Below are 17,883 nucleotides of genomic sequence, written 5' to 3' on the forward strand. Positions count from 1 at the left end.
TTTAAGTTCTTAAGATGCTCATTAATTTACTTATGGATGCAACCTAAATATTATTTTTTTTTCTTTTCAAAAGGTAAAACCTATAAACGACCTAAGTATTAATTTCACACATCAGTGCTTCTGTTGTTCAAGACTAAATACTTCTAACAAATATTTTTTTTAGAAAATTATTAAACGATTGAAAGAAAAGTATACTAGTAATTAAGTACTAGTAACGAAGGTAAACAAAAGTAGTACCGAAGGTAATTCTTCAAAAAAAACTCTACTACGTACATGCTTTCAGATCTTTGCCTAAGAGGCTACGTCGCATTCGTTGGAAGTTTGTTTTTGCTTCGAGTTATTTCTAATAAAGAAAATAACTATTAGTTTATAGGAAGTTTCATTCACGTCGTCTCACGAAAATTCATATTAAATAGTTGAAATGACGATTTTGGTGAGAAAGTTGTGTGACCGTTTATGAGACGGTGACGTACCTAATGAAGCTTTAGTGTTTGTTGAAAGAGGAGATTAATGTGATTAAGACTCTTGCTGAAAAGTTTATTCATAAAATAGACCAAAGTAAAATTAACATATGTTTTAATATCAAACATTAAAACTATGTTATTTCTTGCAAAGTAAGCATTTTACAAACGTGGTTGAACGATTAAATCTCGACTTTCAGAGTATATCTTTTACATGTCTACATAATTTAAAGATTTTAATCCAGTCATAAGACTTGAGCTCATCATGAATCAGTGGTAATTGAGAACCTATAATATGCTCTTACGCAAAGTCTTATCTAGCAAAGACAATTGTATTGGGAGGAACTTATTCTTTAGGAAATTATTGTTGAACGAATATCATGGTACTATTATTATTATTATTATTATTATTGTTATTATTATTATTGTTATTATTATTATTTTGTTAAAAACTGATACTAGTAATATTTTTGTTATGAAAAACTAAGAAACATATAGAAATGTGTAAGCACTAAAGATAGAGTCCTGAAAGCAGGTGACATCTCATGGTCATATAATTTTACAGATGACAAGGTATTAAATAAAACGACACTTGGAAAAGTTTGACGAAAATATAGAAGATCGGACCACGTACGTAACATTTGCACTTCCAAAGTCGTATATTTATTTGTTTTCTCAGTAAACAATTTTCTCAAACTCACGACTTAATTAATATGCTAATGAAATACAAAAATTACTCGTTAAACAAAAAATAAATTTCTACTCAAGCATCTAGACCAAATTTGGTTACATCATTGATATAAGAGAAATTGCACCCAATAACTTAACAAAAAACCAAAATTAACAAACTAACCAAAATCACCTTCTCTTTTTTCTTTTCTTTTCCTATCTCTCTCTACCCTCTCTCTAAAAAGCTAATTTTGATTTTTGTTTTGGTTATTTCACAAATAACTCCTTGATATAATACTTTTTCAAAAAAAAAAAAAGATAGTCTCGTGGTTTTGAAAGTGAACAACAAAGACATTAATTTAATTTATTTGAGAAGAATATCTTACATCGTAGATGTAGAATTATAAACGAACGATTCAAACACCAGAGAGTATTTCATGATTACTTTTATACATTTGCTACTATTGTTCACTTCCAGTTAGAAAACAATAATAGATTACAGACGTGTAACCTTAGATGGTACTTGAACTTGTTAAACTATTGCACTTCGATAGTACTTTTTATATAGTACATAAATTTCTACATATTTTGGATAAAACCTTTGTTAGAAAATAATAAAATTTAAATGGGTTTCTATTAACTGAACGTATTACCCTTATTTATGACTAACGAGACCAGAGTTTTTTGTTTTTTTAACGAGACCAACGTTTTAGACCTATCAAGGATATAATTCATGGTAGTTTGATTTGTGTTTTTTACTTTTACAGTTTTACTCACTACATCGCTATAAATTACTAGTGTTATCCAAAATGATCATCTTGGTGAATTATATGTTGGGGCTAAAAATATACTAGTATATCTCTGCATGTTGAGTATTAATTGGCACTGATGGTGGTGGTTGTTCAATATTGTAAACAAGAAAAAGAGACATGACCACAAAGTCAAGTCCATTTCACAAATAGTTTACTGAGTCTTTATCCTTCTCGATTATAAAATGATTAGACCATCTCCAATGGCTTACTCTATTTTTTACTCTAAAATAAAGCAATTCTATAATAGAGTTTAAATTTGTTCCAATGGTACTCTATTTTAGAGTAGAAAATAGAGTGATGAACAAAAAAAAAACAAATTACTCTATATTTGGAGTAAACATATTTTTCATTCTATTATAGAGTGAGAAATATAGTATCATTGGAGCATTTCTTACTCTAAACTTTATTTTAGAGTGAAAAATAAAGTGGGGTTGGAGATGCTCTTAGGAAAATAAAACAATGTGTGAGAGGGAGAAAGGGAAAGGAACATAAGGGAAGGTATGAAGTAGAAGTGAAGATGCATGCGATGGTGTGTCGGAAAGGCAAAAGCACATGCTCCACACCTTGAACTTCTCACTTGCGTCAGGGCTAAGTATCCCCTGTATCTTCTTACTTTTACTTATTACGAACCACCTCACTTTTCAGCCGTTCGATCCTGCTAGGAGATCTTAAAGAAATCACCTAAAATGGAAAGTTAATTTTATGCATGTTATCTTTATTGTTAAACATGTAAATTTTATATTATCATATATGTAAATAATTTGTTTATCAAATTAAACTTTGTATACGCATAGTTACGTCATTACCGAAGAGTCATTAACAGACGAATAAAGTAATCACCAGACTTGGTTGGCTTGTATCCCTTTTATTTTGTACACAAGTTTATATTTAACCATATAAGTTCATGAACGAGATAAAGTCATTATTAAGACAAAGCCACACTAACTTTATAAATAACCTTATAACATGTTAGGATTTGGGATCCAATCTCTATAATATTATTTGAGAAGTCAGTTTAGTACGTGTCGCGCTCACATTAACTCTCACAGTAGTTGATTACAATGATACCCTTAATGAATTGATTAATTATAATTATAATTGTCACTATTGATTTTTTTATTTTTTATAATATTCTCAATTTCCTTATTTTAAGTATTTTCCCTTTTTCCTTATTTGTTTTTGATTTTTCAATCTTAGTATTTTTTATTTATTTTTCAAAATGAAATATATAATAAAAACGAAATATTCAAAGAGTAAATAAAAAATATTTTACAAAAAAAGAAAGAACATATTTTAGGAAAATTTATACTATATATAATGTGACTTTATAAAAAAAGGAAAGTCCACAAAAAAAAACAATCTTGATATTAATGTGAAATAAACATCTCTTTTACCAATAATAAATTATTTTAATTTTATCAATAAATTTTCCTAGATTATTAAAAAAGTAATCTAAATAACATAAACTAGGATATCTTTGATGAACTAAAATATTTTATAGATGCTATAGGGGGTGATTGGTTTTTCCGTTACCACCCGCAAACGCAGCTTTTGCAGTTGGTAGCGGTTGTCGGCGGTTTGCAACAATCACTCAAATCACTCTAAACCGGTTCAAACCGTTCCGAATCTCATAAATTCAAAAGCTGGCTCCAGCTAGCGTTTGCAGTTGCGGGCGGTTGCGGGAGGGTAAATTTTTTTCTGTTTTTTTTAAACAATATATATACAAAAGTAAAAATATTTAATAAAAAATTTAAAATTGAAATTAAGAAAATATTAAAAGAGATATATTTTAATTAATATTATAAAATTTTATAATAATAATTTCAATAAATTTTCAAAAATTAAAATTATAACTTTCTTAATATAAATTTTATATTTATTATAATTTTATGATTTTTGATATTTTACAATTATATTAAATATAAATATTATTAATTTATTATTTGACTGTTACCGCATTTGGTAGTTAACCAGTCATAAGTCACCAGCAAACGCACCAATTTTTAACCGCAGTACCAGTCGTACAAATCTCTTAAAACCGCTAGAAACCGCAACCGTTCGCATCCACAAACTCCCGCAACCGCAACCGCAACCGATGCGTTTGAACCAGTCAGGCCCATAATTGATATTTTTCTTCATTTTTGCATAATTGTTTTTGTGTATTTTTTACTTTTCATTTGCAATTTTTTTTTACCAAATTACATTATAAATACAAATATACAAACTATAATCAAACCTAATATACCACTAAAGTTTCTGTAAGGCTTAATATTTTTTCCTTTTTATTGAAAAGTTTAATATATTTATACAACCTAATATACATTTTATAAGAATACATAAACCAATATGAACTGTTATGGTTACGATTATTTAGAAAAAATTTTAATTTATCTTTTATACATTTAAAGTATACAGTTATTTAAAATTTACAAAAAGAAATTACTTTGTAGATATCTATCTGTTCATGAGGTTTTAAAATTTTATTAAAGTATAGTTAGATATTTATGATGAAGAACTGTAATAAATAAAATCCATCGAATTTTGTTAAACTAAAATCAAAAGTAGTTGTACATAGATTTGAAAAAATATATATAACTCAATATAACCTACAAAGTACGTAACTTAAACAATCCAAAATTTTATACCCAAAATCATTAACCAAATTTTATCTATTTAAAACAATAAAAATAGTCAAATTACGTTATAATATATCCAAATAATAATCAAATCGATTAGATATTATAAATTAAAAGCACATATTTAATGAAAATAACAAAATATTAATCAAAATCTTACATATAAATTACAAAATAATTAGAATAAAAACTTAAACATTAATTAATTTATAATATATTTATTTTTTAAAATATTTTTATCCGTGAAAGTCACCTAGTACCATTTAAGACAAGGTTGCATCAAACAATGACTAAAACTATTCAATACTATATTTTTAAATGTTCGCTTTTTTTTTTTTGTCTAAAAATGTTCACTTGATATACATGAACTGCAAGAGAGAAACAAAGGAAATTGAAATAAATTAAATAATGATTGAAAAGAAATATCATCACGCAAAACCTTAAAAGTACTTTCGATGTCGTGTCCTCCTCCTCTTCATGTACATCAAAATAGTTTTTTTTTCTTTTAACATCAAAATAGTTCCCACAGTTTTCACATCAACTTAACCATTTTCACAATTTTCACTTTTTTTCTGTTACCTTCGTATAATACTATATTTAGTACCATTACCCATCACTCTTTCACCACCAAACATCTGCACATCCTCTCTGTTCTCTCTCTTTCTCTCTCTTTCTCACTCTCCAAGAAAACAATCACAAAATGTCAGTCAACCATTACTCAAACACTCTCTCGTCGCACAATCACCACAACGAACATAAAGAGTCTTTGTTCGAGAAGTCACTCACGCCAAGCGATGTTGGAAAGCTAAACCGTTTAGTCATACCAAAACAACACGCCGAGAGATACCTCCCTCTCAATAATTGCGGCGGCGGCGACGACGTGACGGCGGAGTCGACGGAGAAAGGGGTGCTTCTCAGCTTCGAGGATGAGTCGGGCAAGTCTTGGAAATTCAGATACTCATATTGGAACAGTAGTCAAAGCTACGTGTTGACCAAAGGATGGAGCAGGTACGTCAAAGACAAGCACCTCAACGCAGGGGACGTCGTTTTATTTCAACGGCACCGTTTTGATATTCATAGACTCTTCATTGGCTGGAGGAGACGCGGAGAGGCTTCTTCCTCCTCCGCCGTGTCTCAAGATCCTCGAGCTAACACGACGGCGTACTGGAACGGTTTGACTACACCTTATCGTCAAGTACACGCGTCAACTAGTTCTTACCCTAACAACATCCACCAAGAGTATTCACATTATGGTATAAAACTCTTTATCTTTTATCTCATTTTTTTAAATATATCCTAGATTATTAATTTATGCATTGTGTTTTAGATTGTTATACATATTCACATGGTATTTAAAAAAACATTCATCTTTTAAAAGCGAAATGTTTTATTTGCTTCTATAACTCTTCGTTATTGTAATTTTAGTATAATAGTATTTTTAATACGTTATTTTATTGTTTTTATTCTTAAAGTGTGAATTTACCCAGGAAATATATTTCGAGCAAAAAATTTGAGAGCTCAACCATTTTAGCTGGTGTTGTTTCTTTTCTTATAAATCTTGTCGGAATAAAATTATTTTATTTATCCTAAAATATGTGACGATTAGTTTAGTTGCGTGTGTATGCACGTAAAATAACAACCTGAGATAACATTTTGTTATACATAGATATTTTCTTGTTTTGTCATATGTCTTTTTAATTCTGGACAAGAAAACAACCCCGACAATTTCAATAATCTTCCCCAAGTTGTAACTAATCCTTACTCGCTCGTAAGGAGAACCGTCCAATCCACTTAGACTAACGTGTTCATTATTTCTTCCTTTTAATTCATTTTAAAATATATGTAACTAAAAGAGACGCAAACGTGTTGTGACGGTGGAAATTGTAGGCCCTGTTGCTGAGACACCGACGGTAGCTGCAGGGAGCTCGAAGACGGTGAGGCTATTTGGAGTTAACCTCGAATGTCACAGTGACGTTGTGGAGCCACCACCGTGTCCTGACGCCTACAACGGCCAACACTTTTACTATTACTCAACTCCACATCCCATGGTAAATTTACTTTTACATTCCTGTCATATCAGTTTGCTGACGTTAGTACGTGCATGCTACTACGTGAATGAATACGATATAAAATTGAATTGATCTAAGTATTAAAACAGATGTCGTGGCTGTTTCGCGAGATGAGACAGATGAAATTAGTATTATTAAAATAGACATGGAAGAGCTACTGTTTAGTAAATAATAGTATAAAGAAGGAATCATGGAGAATAATACTACACTTGACTGTAAACGCACATGGCCAATTTGTTGATAACTTGTAGCCTACCATGATTTTGATTTTTCTTCTGTAGCCTACATTTTTTTTAAAGTCAAGTTTAATTTATTAATCTATATGCTGTATGCCTCAAGTATGAAGTTTAGTTTTACCATTCTTATTTGTTTGGCACCGTCATGTGTTTTCTTGTACAAGTCAAAGACTAATGCTAAAACTGTCGTTTCGCTAAAACTGTCGTTTCAGTGTTACCTGGACTTGTATTAGTACTGCAGCATTGATGTTAGGGTAGCTGGAATATAGTACATCCAGTATACAAGTTTAAGTAAGCATTAAAAATTATGAATAAAATTAGTTTTGAGCCGAATAATGGTTGAAAATAATTTAAAATTCTAACATATATATATATATATATATTATATATATATATATATATATTATTGAAAGATCTCATAAGAAATCGGAAAATTAAAACTGTATTATATTGAATATGTTATCTGTCTCTTACAATATAATGCAGAAAATAAAGTGAATAATAACAGTTTAATTGTGTGTTGGTTTTGTGAAACAGAATATCTCATTTGCTGGAGAAGCAATGGAGCAGGTAGGAGATGGACGAGGTTGATAATCATCCAAAAAGAAGTGACAACTTTAGTTTTAACTTTAGATTATGAGCGCACTCCATACTTGGCCCAATTGTCATAGATAAAACACAAAAAGGAGGAGAATTAATAATTATCCGTTATCTATACTATTAAAAGGGAAGAAGTTCTAAAAAATCTACTACTAAAAATTATTGGACCTATTAATTAAACTAACACCGCATAATTCAGCCTATATTTATGCCAAAATGATATTCCATACATCAGTATATAGTTTCCTTAATGTCACGAGAATAACAACCTTAACAATATTCTACATAAATATTCTATTATTATTTCACTTAATACAGAAAAACTACGTAAAGAAATAATCATAACAAACAAATTTAATATTCAATGTATATAGTTTTTGGACTCTACATAGATAATCGAACATAATACAAACCATTTCGATGAATACCTTCGTAATACAAATTTGACAATATTCATTGTTCTAATTAAGTGATATGTTATTCATGTGTTTCTTGAATTTTATGAAATATTATCACATTTTTAATATCTGAAATTGAAAACTATATCAATCACAAAAATAATTGGTTTTACAATAATGTAAATTGATAGTTATAACTATCATATATGCCAGGAAATTTCATTTTTAATCTAAAATTGACAGCTCGAGTGTTAATATCAATGTTTTCAAAATCAGACGGGATATTGACTCGGCATTGTAGCTGGGTCAATGGTCAGATCAAGTCAATGGTTAGACCGGTTTAATCAATTTAACCAGATTTAAATTTTAATTTAATTTTAAATTAAGTAACTATATAAATGTAAGTATAACTATAAAATAATTTTGATACAACTTTATATCAATGTTATATTCTAAAATGATATGAAAATAAAATGAAAAATTCAAAAAAAAAATGACAAAAACTAATTTATTTAGATAGGTGTTAGGAAACAATATGAACTTTTGATGAAATCTTATTAAAATTTTGAATTTTAATTTTATTTATTTCACTTGAATTTGAAAAAACCAGATTTTATTATCAAACTGGATTACGGGTTTTAATGATTTAACTGGTTTTCGACCAAGTTTGCCGGTTTAACTCAAATCCAGCTTTTAGCACAATCCAGTGTGAGTCACGGTCTGACCTGGTATGACATGTTCGATCGTACGGCTTGGTCCGGTTTAAAAAATGGTTAGTACATTTCAATAATTAAAATATATTTTTTTATATTGAATATCTTTACAGTTAAAAAAATATATATCATCTTTGAATCTATTTCGAACAAATCTAAAAAATAATAAAACATTAAAAATCAATAATTATAACGTGAAACACAAAATAGTAGTACTTTTTAAATCAATTAAAGATATCAAAAACCTGCGCTTTTAAAGCGCGAGTCAAAATCTAGTTTATTCAGTTATTTACCTACCATTCAGCTAACTTGAAAACATATATGAAAAAAACAAAGAGGATATTTTTCTCCTACATTTGAGGCAGAGAATTCTAAAAGAAGTAAATATGGTATATTATTTGATGCCTGAGGTTGAGAATCTGAGATAATTCAATGAAGCTTGCAGAAAGCATTTGGAAACTTGTATCAGGTCTATGCATATGTATGACTCAATGATGATGAAAGAGTATTTGGAAAGTGTTGATCATGGGATGAGATTACAAGATGAAAAGAGTGTGGGGCTAACTTTTTTTTTGGAACACAAAGTGTGGGCCTAGCCAAGAGATTAAAGAATAGTGCATAGCATGTGTGTAAAATGTTTATTACATCGTCTTTTCTATCTGGTCCAGAGCAAAACCTAAGGACCATTTTATTCTATTTACTCTACTTTGGTTTCTTTATTGTCTTTTTTTTGCATCGCAAAAAAGTGTAGAAGGAATCTCTGAATCATTTTTACAAGATACTTTGACAAAAAAAATTTAGGTCCCAATTGTTTCTTGGAGTTTGAGTTTGATTTTGCGTTTCTATGATTAGAATATAACATGACGCAATTGCAAATGCAAACTCAAACGAATAGATCGGGACTTTAGTATTCTCCTTCGTGTTTAAATTTAGATATTCCTCTATTTGGCTCCTTTAAGTGCTTGCTGATAAGCTCAAATTATTCCTTTTTATCTTCGAGAGTTTTCATCCACCAGTTCAATGAAGTCTGTTCTCTATTACTATAGCTTATGTAAATAAACAAACCATCTCTTTCAATATGTAACAATACTTTGTATGTATGCGTACAAAACTTGTAAATATACCCGCGTTTATCATAAGAAGAAAACCATCAAGTTAATTTATGAATAGCTTTGTTTTATTGTCCAGATGATCGATCTAAATTAAACATGTACCCGAAAGTGGGAGAAAACTTCTTTTACTGTACGTTAATTGATTTTGTGAGATGCATCTATTAATATTTGTTTATGTCACATGCATGGATTGATAGGGGAATCTTACGAGTTATTACGTTACCGGAACATGTATGTATTTATTTTATTATAACTTTCATCTGGCAAAAGAATACCGCACTCATAATTTTCACGTCTCTTCTTTAGAAAGAGAAGAGAGATAGAGATCAAATCTTATGCGGACATGGATCATCATCAAGAATCAAATTCTCCAAAGCAGCTCTTCCCTCTATCTTCATCTCCTTTCTTCTCAACCTTCAAGACTAAGAAACATATTTTCGTGGGGACTTCTCTACTCATCAGTTTCTTAATAATCTCCGTTATATTCGTCGATCTAGCCCGCTTCGAGCCTCATCTATATTTTGGATTTTTATCTTCATCATCGAAAAGCCTAACAAAGGAACAAAGAAACAACAACGTATGCAACTATTCGTATGGAAAATGGGTTCGTAGACAACAACTTGACCTGGAAGAAACGTTTTACAGAGAAGATTGTCGGTTTCTAGATCCTGGTTTTCGTTGTCTGAATAACGGAAGAAAAGATTCTGGTTTCCGACAATGGAGATGGCAACCACACGGCTGCGATCTTCCACGGTATGTATTTTGCTTGGAACTCAAGGTATTGGTCGGGATTAAAACAAACTTTTAGGGTTACGAGCGGCTCACTAGACCTTTGGATATGAATCTCCCGCCAATCTAGTTCATTTTTTTTATTCTTTTGTTTAACCAATGGTGACTTGGTTTATTTGGTGTGAAACGATTATAGATTCAACGCAAGAGATTTTCTGGAGAGGAGTCGGAACGGGAGGATTGTGTTCGTTGGAGATTCCATCGGAAGAAACCAATGGGAATCTCTTTTATGTATGCTTTCACAAGCCGTCTCTAACAAGTCTGAGATATATGAAGTAAACGGAAACCCTATAAGCAAGCATAAGGGTTTCCTTTCCATGCGATTCCCGGAACAAAACCTAACGGTCGAATATCATAGAACGCCGTTTCTTGTCGTGGTTGCTAGACCTCCTGAGAACTCACCGGAAGATGTCAAGATGACGGTTAGAGTCGATGAGTTTAACTGGCAGTCGAAAAGATGGGTCGGTTCTGATGTTCTGGTCTTCAACACAGGACATTGGTGGAACGTAGACAAAACGTTTAACTCGTAAAAATCTTCATATTGATTCAAACATTCTGAGAAACAAGATGAAGGTGATGATGAGTACTCTTACTGGATGTTTTTGGTGGTTGTTGCAGAGGTTGTTATTTTCAAGAGGGAGGTAAACTGAACAAGACAATGGGAGTAATGGAGGGATTTGAGAAGTCTTTAAAGACATGGAAGTCATGGATATTAGAAAAGCTAGATTCTGAGAGTAGCTATGTCTTCTTCAGAAGCTTTTCTCCCGTGCATTACAGGTCTTGTTTCACAAAAATCTATTAAGCGTCTCTAGGATCTGAGGTTTATTAAGCTTTTTGGGATGTTGCAGGAATGGGACATGGAACTTGGGTGGTTTGTGTGATGCAGATACAGAGCCAGAGACTGATATGATGAAAATGGAACCTGACCCTATCCACAACAATTATATCTCTGAAGTAATACAAGGAATGAGATATGAACATAGTAAGGTTAAGTTTTTGAACATTACATATCTGACCGAGTTCAGGAAAGATGCTCATCCTTCGCGGTATCGAGAGCCAGGAACTCCTGAAGATGCTCCTCAAGATTGCAGTCACTGGTGCTTACCCGGTGTCCCCGACACATGGAATGAGATCCTCTATGCGCAGCTATTGGCAATGAATTACCGAACAAAATGAAAAAGAGGTACACAAGTATTCTTAGTCATATGCTATTTTCTCGATGCTTTCTTCGGGCTCAGTTTCATTTGTTTGCAGTTCCTTCACTTTCTCAAGCTGTCTCAATAGGTTCAACCTTTCTGGCCCGTATGTGGAAGGAATCTGAATGAAGGCGGATACTATCAACACTGATACAAAGAAAAGGTTTTTGAATATTGATGGATTATGAAGAGAAGGTGTACGTACCAGGCCTGGGACATATCTCTGAATTGCAGCCAGCATAGCTGCGTGACCAACCGCTGTAACCTGTTCAGAATAGCTTACTCATTAGATACTATTAAACAAATGGAGCTGAGAATGACAAATGTTAACATAGTTTTGTACAAAGTAAATTAACTAAAGATGTAACTTGGAGTAACTCAGACAGTGTTTATCAGAATAGAAAAGAAGTGAACAATAAACTTGTGTGTAAGGTTAATTTTTGCTTACAGGAAGAAGCATCAGAATACCGATGGGAATGACTGATGCCAAGTCAGTCATGGTTCTGCGCAGAGCTTTCTTTTCTTTTTGTGTTAATTCATCACCAATGAGAGACCGCCGAAGAAGCTTCATAGCAGCTGCCGAGTCAATGGCAAGAAGCTGAGTACCTTGCCACACGTCCTGTAAATGGAAATAAGTTAACAAATCTGACAGAGAAGAAAATGACCCAATGAAACTGAACGTGACATATAGCTTTAGTCTTTAAGGGAGACATTGATACCGTTGTGGTTTCTCTTAGCTTGTGAAGAGTTTTCTCGATCATGTTTTCCTTCTTTGAAATTTGTACCAATTGAACGCCTGTTGGTCTACTGCTTGGTTGAGGAGGGTCCTCAGATATTCTTTCCTGCAGAATATGAACAACGACTTTGAAGCTTTATACTGGTGATATATAGTCCAAAACCCAACAATTCAGTTTACTAAAAAGGAAGCTGATGGGTCATCCTGTCCTATGTTGAGAAGCTTTATCATGAACGTAATATAGCTGAGAGCAAACAAAGGATTCTGCTAGTATCGAATTTTTATTCATCATATACGTTTTGACTTAAAAGTTTCTAAAACGATAGTTTGCATGAAGATGATTCCCACAATACTCTTAAAATCCTCAGTTAATCCATTTGGAACTCACTAAATGGTACCCGTGATATTTATATCCGCTTTAGTTATCTGTATTTTATTTGACTTGGAGAAAATGAGTGCATTTTCTAAACTAGAATTGTACACTTAAAGACATCTTGCAGCAGCAGCTGTTTACTAACCTCGTCATCAATTGACTGAGCAGTGCTTCTTTTAACCCGCATTTCCAGTTCTATCAGTTCGTTCCTTAGGATATCAAATCGACTGATCTCATTTGGTTCCGAGTCCACGCGAATTAAGTCTCCACTGGATTTCCCCAAAATATCACCACCCTGCATATGTAAAAACAATTCCTGAAACCTTTACAAGTGGTGGTAGAAATGGCTGGACTTTAGATGCATCATCTCCTTATTTCAAGGAAAACCAAATAGTTATATATACCAAGTAATTGACAGAACAAAACACAGAGTTCTATGCAAGCGATTTCAGGTACTTACCGATAACTCAGGATCAGGATTACTCTTTGGACGCGGTTCAAAGAATCCCCAGAATCCACGACTAACACTAATGCAGAGGAAACAATAAATATTGTCATTGTTACCAGAGTGGAAAAAGAGTATTCACGCTTATATCGTTCAAACTAACAAAGTAGACGTGAAGAGGAATAATACCAAGGAATACGTGACATACCTTTTGCCTTCATCTTCAGAACTAGTTGCATTCTTTGTGATTTTCCCTTTAAAATAACGTTTTTGTACCTCGTAGGATTCCCGAGAATCGTTTTTGTCACCTTCCTGAGTTAACCATATGAGGTATTAGTTTCCCACACGATTTAAAAACAAAACATGCACTTTGTAATTCTTCGACTAATGCTCCACCGCTTAAAAAGGGATACGATTAATCTGTTTTGGTCCATCTGGCAACCTTAACATTCAGATATATCATACTCGAATCTGGACAGAACCAAACAAAATGACAAATGAGATATAAAAACCTGTTGCAGGGAAGCTGTTTTGGCTCTGAAAGTTGCCTCCAAAAACTCAGCCTCCTTTTTAAGCTTCCGTATTTTCTCAAGGTCAGAGCAAGCGGCTTTTATTTGTTCCTTTCCAGACGATGAGTTGGATACATACAACTCCTGTAGCAGGCTTTCCAATCTCACGAGGGCTTCATCTACACTTTCTAGTGCCTGGAGATGATGAACTGTCAGTATATATATTGTATTCGATACGACAACGGAATCTGATCCAAGTAATGTACAGAGTATAGAGGTCCTTCCCAAAAAAACAACTGTTAGAAGACCAACCTTGTCAAAGGAGTCCGACTCTCTAACAGCTGATGACGCATTCCTGTAAAAACCGGTTTATGTTACTTCCATCGAGCATTATTCAAATGCTTACGATCTACTCGATAGTAACTGATAAAGGCAGGCCCCAAAAATTAAAGGATATTTTCCACATAATTTGTTGCAACTACAACAAAATTGTAGGTATCCAAGAAGCTTAACATTTTGCTTTACGTATTACTATTAAGCATTCTCAAGTGCATTCTCCAGTATTAGTACAATACACCAGTCAGGCAGGAGAGTAATTCCAAATGCAGGCATGAGTGCATAGAACAGAGAGTGGGAGGTTTCAGTTATCTTACTTTGATATCGCTAGTTCTTCCCTGCACCGAATTACACTCTTGTGCCTAAACATTTAAGAAACAAAGTCAACAAGGTTCCTTATTACTCCATCTATGATCCAAATACTGAGTAGGCTATGGCAAATACCCCTTGGATAGGAATTTTGCAGCCTTGACATTAGAAGGGTTCTCTGGCCATTTACTATGTTTAATGAAGCTCTGTAGCCAATAAGAGCAAACATCCAGCACTTGGGGAATAACTTCGTAATTAGGTGGCCCTTCTGGTTTGCTCCTATGCCCGTGTGATTGTTTCGGAGGCTGTGCGCCAGTACTGTTTGGATAGAAAGGAATCCATTCTAGCTCTTCGCAAACAACCTATACAACAAAATTTCCATGATAAGACATCAAAATGGTTATGTGAAGTTTCCACCGATGATTCGATTATGCCTACCTCTACATAAAGTTGGTATGAACTAATGGCTGAAAGTTGAGGATAGTACAGGACGCTGCCCCCAATGAGATGCCTGAAATAAAGAAGTTGAACGAGTATGAATCAAGACTGTGATAAGCAAACACAAACTTACAAAAGTTAGTGGAAATGGAAAGAGAGTTAAACAATGACAGTTACCTAACAAGGTCTTCCAAAGGGTTCTCAAGAGAATCAAAACCATTTGCAGCTAAATAGGACTGCGTGCTCCTGCCCAAGGCAATGAAGAATCCAAAGATGGCTAAATCCCTCTCCAAAACCTGCAAGGCACCGACAGGTCTCAATTAACCCCAAAAGAACTATACACAAGTATACTGCCATAAATCTTTCAACATAATAAAACAGAGACGAACTTGAATCACTGTTTTTTTACTTGAAAAGCTCTATAAACTAAAGTCTTCCAATAAGCTTTTTATTCCTACAAGCGTCACTTTATCTTAGATCCTGTAGCAATTTCCCTTCAATTTATAAACTGTTTGCGTCACTTCCTCATGTTCAAAAAGTAGAGTAAGCTAGACAATATATTATGTTCCTGATAGCCACACATTTACGAACTCATATGACAACTGCAAAAAAAGCTAAAAGCTGCTTAGGTGTGTCCTCTAATTTTTACCTCTATGCTTTCGGAAGTTGTTAACCTTGACCATATTTTTTCCCGATCTATAGCCCGCTGCAGTTGTTTCTGTATAAGATCGACCCAGAAAACAACTTCATCTGTAGCAACGTCACCTTTTAGGCCCAGTGCTGCTCGAGGACCAAAATGAGTAAGAAATTCTCTTCGTAGGCCTATGCTTTTGACTGAATGATACGCTTGAGGGAGTGGAACGAAGTCTACAACTTTTTCCATCAATCTTCCAGTTGTATCTGGAAGCGAAGAAAAGAAGGGCGGGCAGGAAAACTTTGCCGGGCCAAGTTTCGTGATTGCTGCAATGGAATTTAGCACAAGCATGAGAAGTGACACCTCAATCTCATTACTTGCAGCGGAGGACTTTCCCTTAGTATAGCTGGACGGAACCACAAAGCACCGTCACTTCATCAGAATTCCACAGTCAAACTAGTGTTCTATAGAACTTACTAGAAGGAGATTTAAAAGAGAAAACATACAAAGAAGTTGCGGAAAGAAATCGTTGATCCCCCTCAATATAATTCACAAAAGATGTCACTACAGAAGGAACTTGCTCAGACCAAAACCATTCATAGACTTCAGGATGTTTGGATGATAGAGTATCCCGCATCATATTCTCAAGGGGAGCAGCTTGGCGTGATAAGCTGTAAAATGCCAAAAAATTTAACAGAAAAAAAAAACTAAAAAGAATTCAAAGGTTAAATTCTAGATAGCACGGGCCATTTCCAGTAAGATTTAAACATCGATGGGTATGCAGGAAAACAAATACCAAGAAGCAATGCCAACCCAAATCTCAAAGAATCTTATTGTTAACTGTCCTGCAAAGACTAGCGAGTTTGTGTTCAACTAGTTAACATAGCCATGCTGAGATTAACTAGGAATGCTTAGCTGGAGAAGATGTAAGACTCAGAAAGCCAACTTAGATATTGCATGGATAGCGAAGCTATTTCAGATAACTATTTACCAGCACAGGATGAGAAATCTAATCTCTTGAAAAGGAAGCAGCTGAGGTAATCTATAGCAAGCCAAAGGATATCAAAAATGCCAGATTTAAAAAAAAGGTTAATGACGGAGTACCTCCTCTGAACGAAGACGTTAACATCCTCGTCTCTGTTATTTCCTCTGGAGGAAATCTCATTAACCGCTTGTAGTAAGGAGTACAGAGAAGCCTATAAATCAAGTATGTAAGATAAATTGAGCATACTGAGAACAAAACATTGACAAGAAACACTTTGTTTTTCAAGTGGAAAGCGGATTTAAACTAATGAACACATTCATCATGGATCAATAGTAAAATATGACAGCGTAACAAAACGACGCAAACCTGATAGGAAAGAGTCTTCAACCAAGCATTTCTATCATCCCCCAGCCAAGTAGCAGAAAACCACGAAAACCGAGGCGGAGTAATCTTCTCCTTGACAGCAAACTCAAGAGTTCTCGCAGCATCGTGCAGAGACTGGATGAGTCCATTACAGTAGCTTTCCTCTTGCAACGATCCGGTGAGTTTAGCCCTCACCTCCCCAACACTACTTCCATTAACAGCCACTCCATCTTCAGCAGAAGCCAGGAGAAAAGGCTGCACGAGCCTCCTCCGTGCTTTCTTCTTCTTGTAATGCGAACTCCTTTCGAGAAAACCATATCTCACAAACAATTGGCTCCTAGGACTGCTCAAACAATCCAACCGCACAGCCGCCTTTTTGCAGGATACGAAAGATACAAAGGAGATCCGCGGCTGGCATGGAGTTGAAGAGCTACAAAAGAAGAAGCCAGATCCATGATTAAGCAATCAATCAATCTCAGTTTCCCTTTCCTAACCACCAAGACTTGACTCCTCATCAATTTCTTCCTAACCTCTAATTTTAAAATCCTAAAACCATCAGCTCGCAAGGCTCATAGCCTTGAGGTCACGGGTTCAAATCCATGTCTCCGCAACATTAAAGGAATAAACGAAGTACGTGCAGGATCATCCTCAAGAACAATCGCGAAAGGTATTTATAAGCGAATACTGATGAAGATGATCCACAAGGATTAAAAATTGATTTACCTTGAAGATACGAGAGCAGGTCGATGTAGTTTAGCTGCTTCCATCTACATGAAACGTTTACTCAAAAAACCAGCGGGAAAAAAAATATTTTCCACGATTTTGGTTGGTCAGAGAAACTGGTGAAGATTGACGAGAAAACGATGAAGAAGATGAAGAATAAAAGGGAGGTGACGTGGCACCATGAAGACTCTTTATCCTTGTTGGACTGCGTCACGGTCGACTAAATAACTGCGTGACGGTCCACTTTAAAAACGCCACGTAGTACCTTTCTGTGCTACTCTCCGTAGTACTATCTTTACCCAGCATATAATATACATAAGCGAGGGCGACAGGTAAACGAA

General features: G+C 34.0%; 3 protein-coding genes across 3 annotated transcripts; 2 read left to right on the forward strand and 1 right to left on the reverse strand.

Moving 5' to 3' along the window:
• The first annotated feature begins 5,148 nt into the window (after positions 1 to 5,148).
• Positions 5,149 to 7,603, forward strand: LOC111215736 (B3 domain-containing protein At3g11580-like). The gene is made up of 3 exons (XM_022719780.2): positions 5,149 to 5,831; positions 6,466 to 6,626; positions 7,421 to 7,603. Exons 1-3 carry the CDS (start codon positions 5,279 to 5,281, stop codon positions 7,472 to 7,474), a joined length of 768 nt encoding a protein of 255 aa, XP_022575501.2. The 5' UTR covers positions 5,149 to 5,278; the 3' UTR covers positions 7,475 to 7,603.
• Positions 7,604 to 7,829: 226 nt separating this feature from the next.
• LOC111215738 (protein trichome birefringence-like 8) lies at positions 7,830 to 11,679 on the forward strand. The gene is made up of 4 exons (XM_048779965.1): positions 7,830 to 10,459; positions 10,632 to 11,021; positions 11,114 to 11,272; positions 11,344 to 11,679. Exons 1-4 carry the CDS (start codon positions 10,050 to 10,052, stop codon positions 11,669 to 11,671), a joined length of 1,287 nt encoding a protein of 428 aa, XP_048635922.1. The 5' UTR covers positions 7,830 to 10,049; the 3' UTR covers positions 11,672 to 11,679.
• LOC111215737 lies at positions 11,403 to 17,752 on the reverse strand. The gene is made up of 18 exons (XM_022719781.2): positions 17,543 to 17,752; positions 16,823 to 17,249; positions 16,576 to 16,667; positions 15,978 to 16,142; positions 15,487 to 15,877; positions 15,015 to 15,133; positions 14,838 to 14,910; positions 14,535 to 14,761; positions 14,408 to 14,452; positions 14,067 to 14,109; positions 13,758 to 13,949; positions 13,454 to 13,557; positions 13,261 to 13,327; positions 12,946 to 13,095; positions 12,411 to 12,533; positions 12,140 to 12,310; positions 11,897 to 11,956; positions 11,403 to 11,812 (listed from the first exon to the last, which is right to left on the reverse strand). The coding sequence occupies exons 1-18, from the start codon at positions 17,584 to 17,586 to the stop codon at positions 11,693 to 11,695; spliced, it is 2,613 nt and encodes an 870-aa protein (XP_022575502.1). The 5' UTR covers positions 17,587 to 17,752; the 3' UTR covers positions 11,403 to 11,692.
• Between the last annotated feature and the right edge of the window lie 131 nt (positions 17,753 to 17,883).

The sequence above is a fragment of the Brassica napus genome, chromosome A5 (genome assembly GCF_020379485.1).
Source record: "Brassica napus cultivar Da-Ae chromosome A5, Da-Ae, whole genome shotgun sequence".
In the NCBI taxonomy this organism is placed as follows: domain Eukaryota; kingdom Viridiplantae; phylum Streptophyta; class Magnoliopsida; order Brassicales; family Brassicaceae; genus Brassica; species Brassica napus.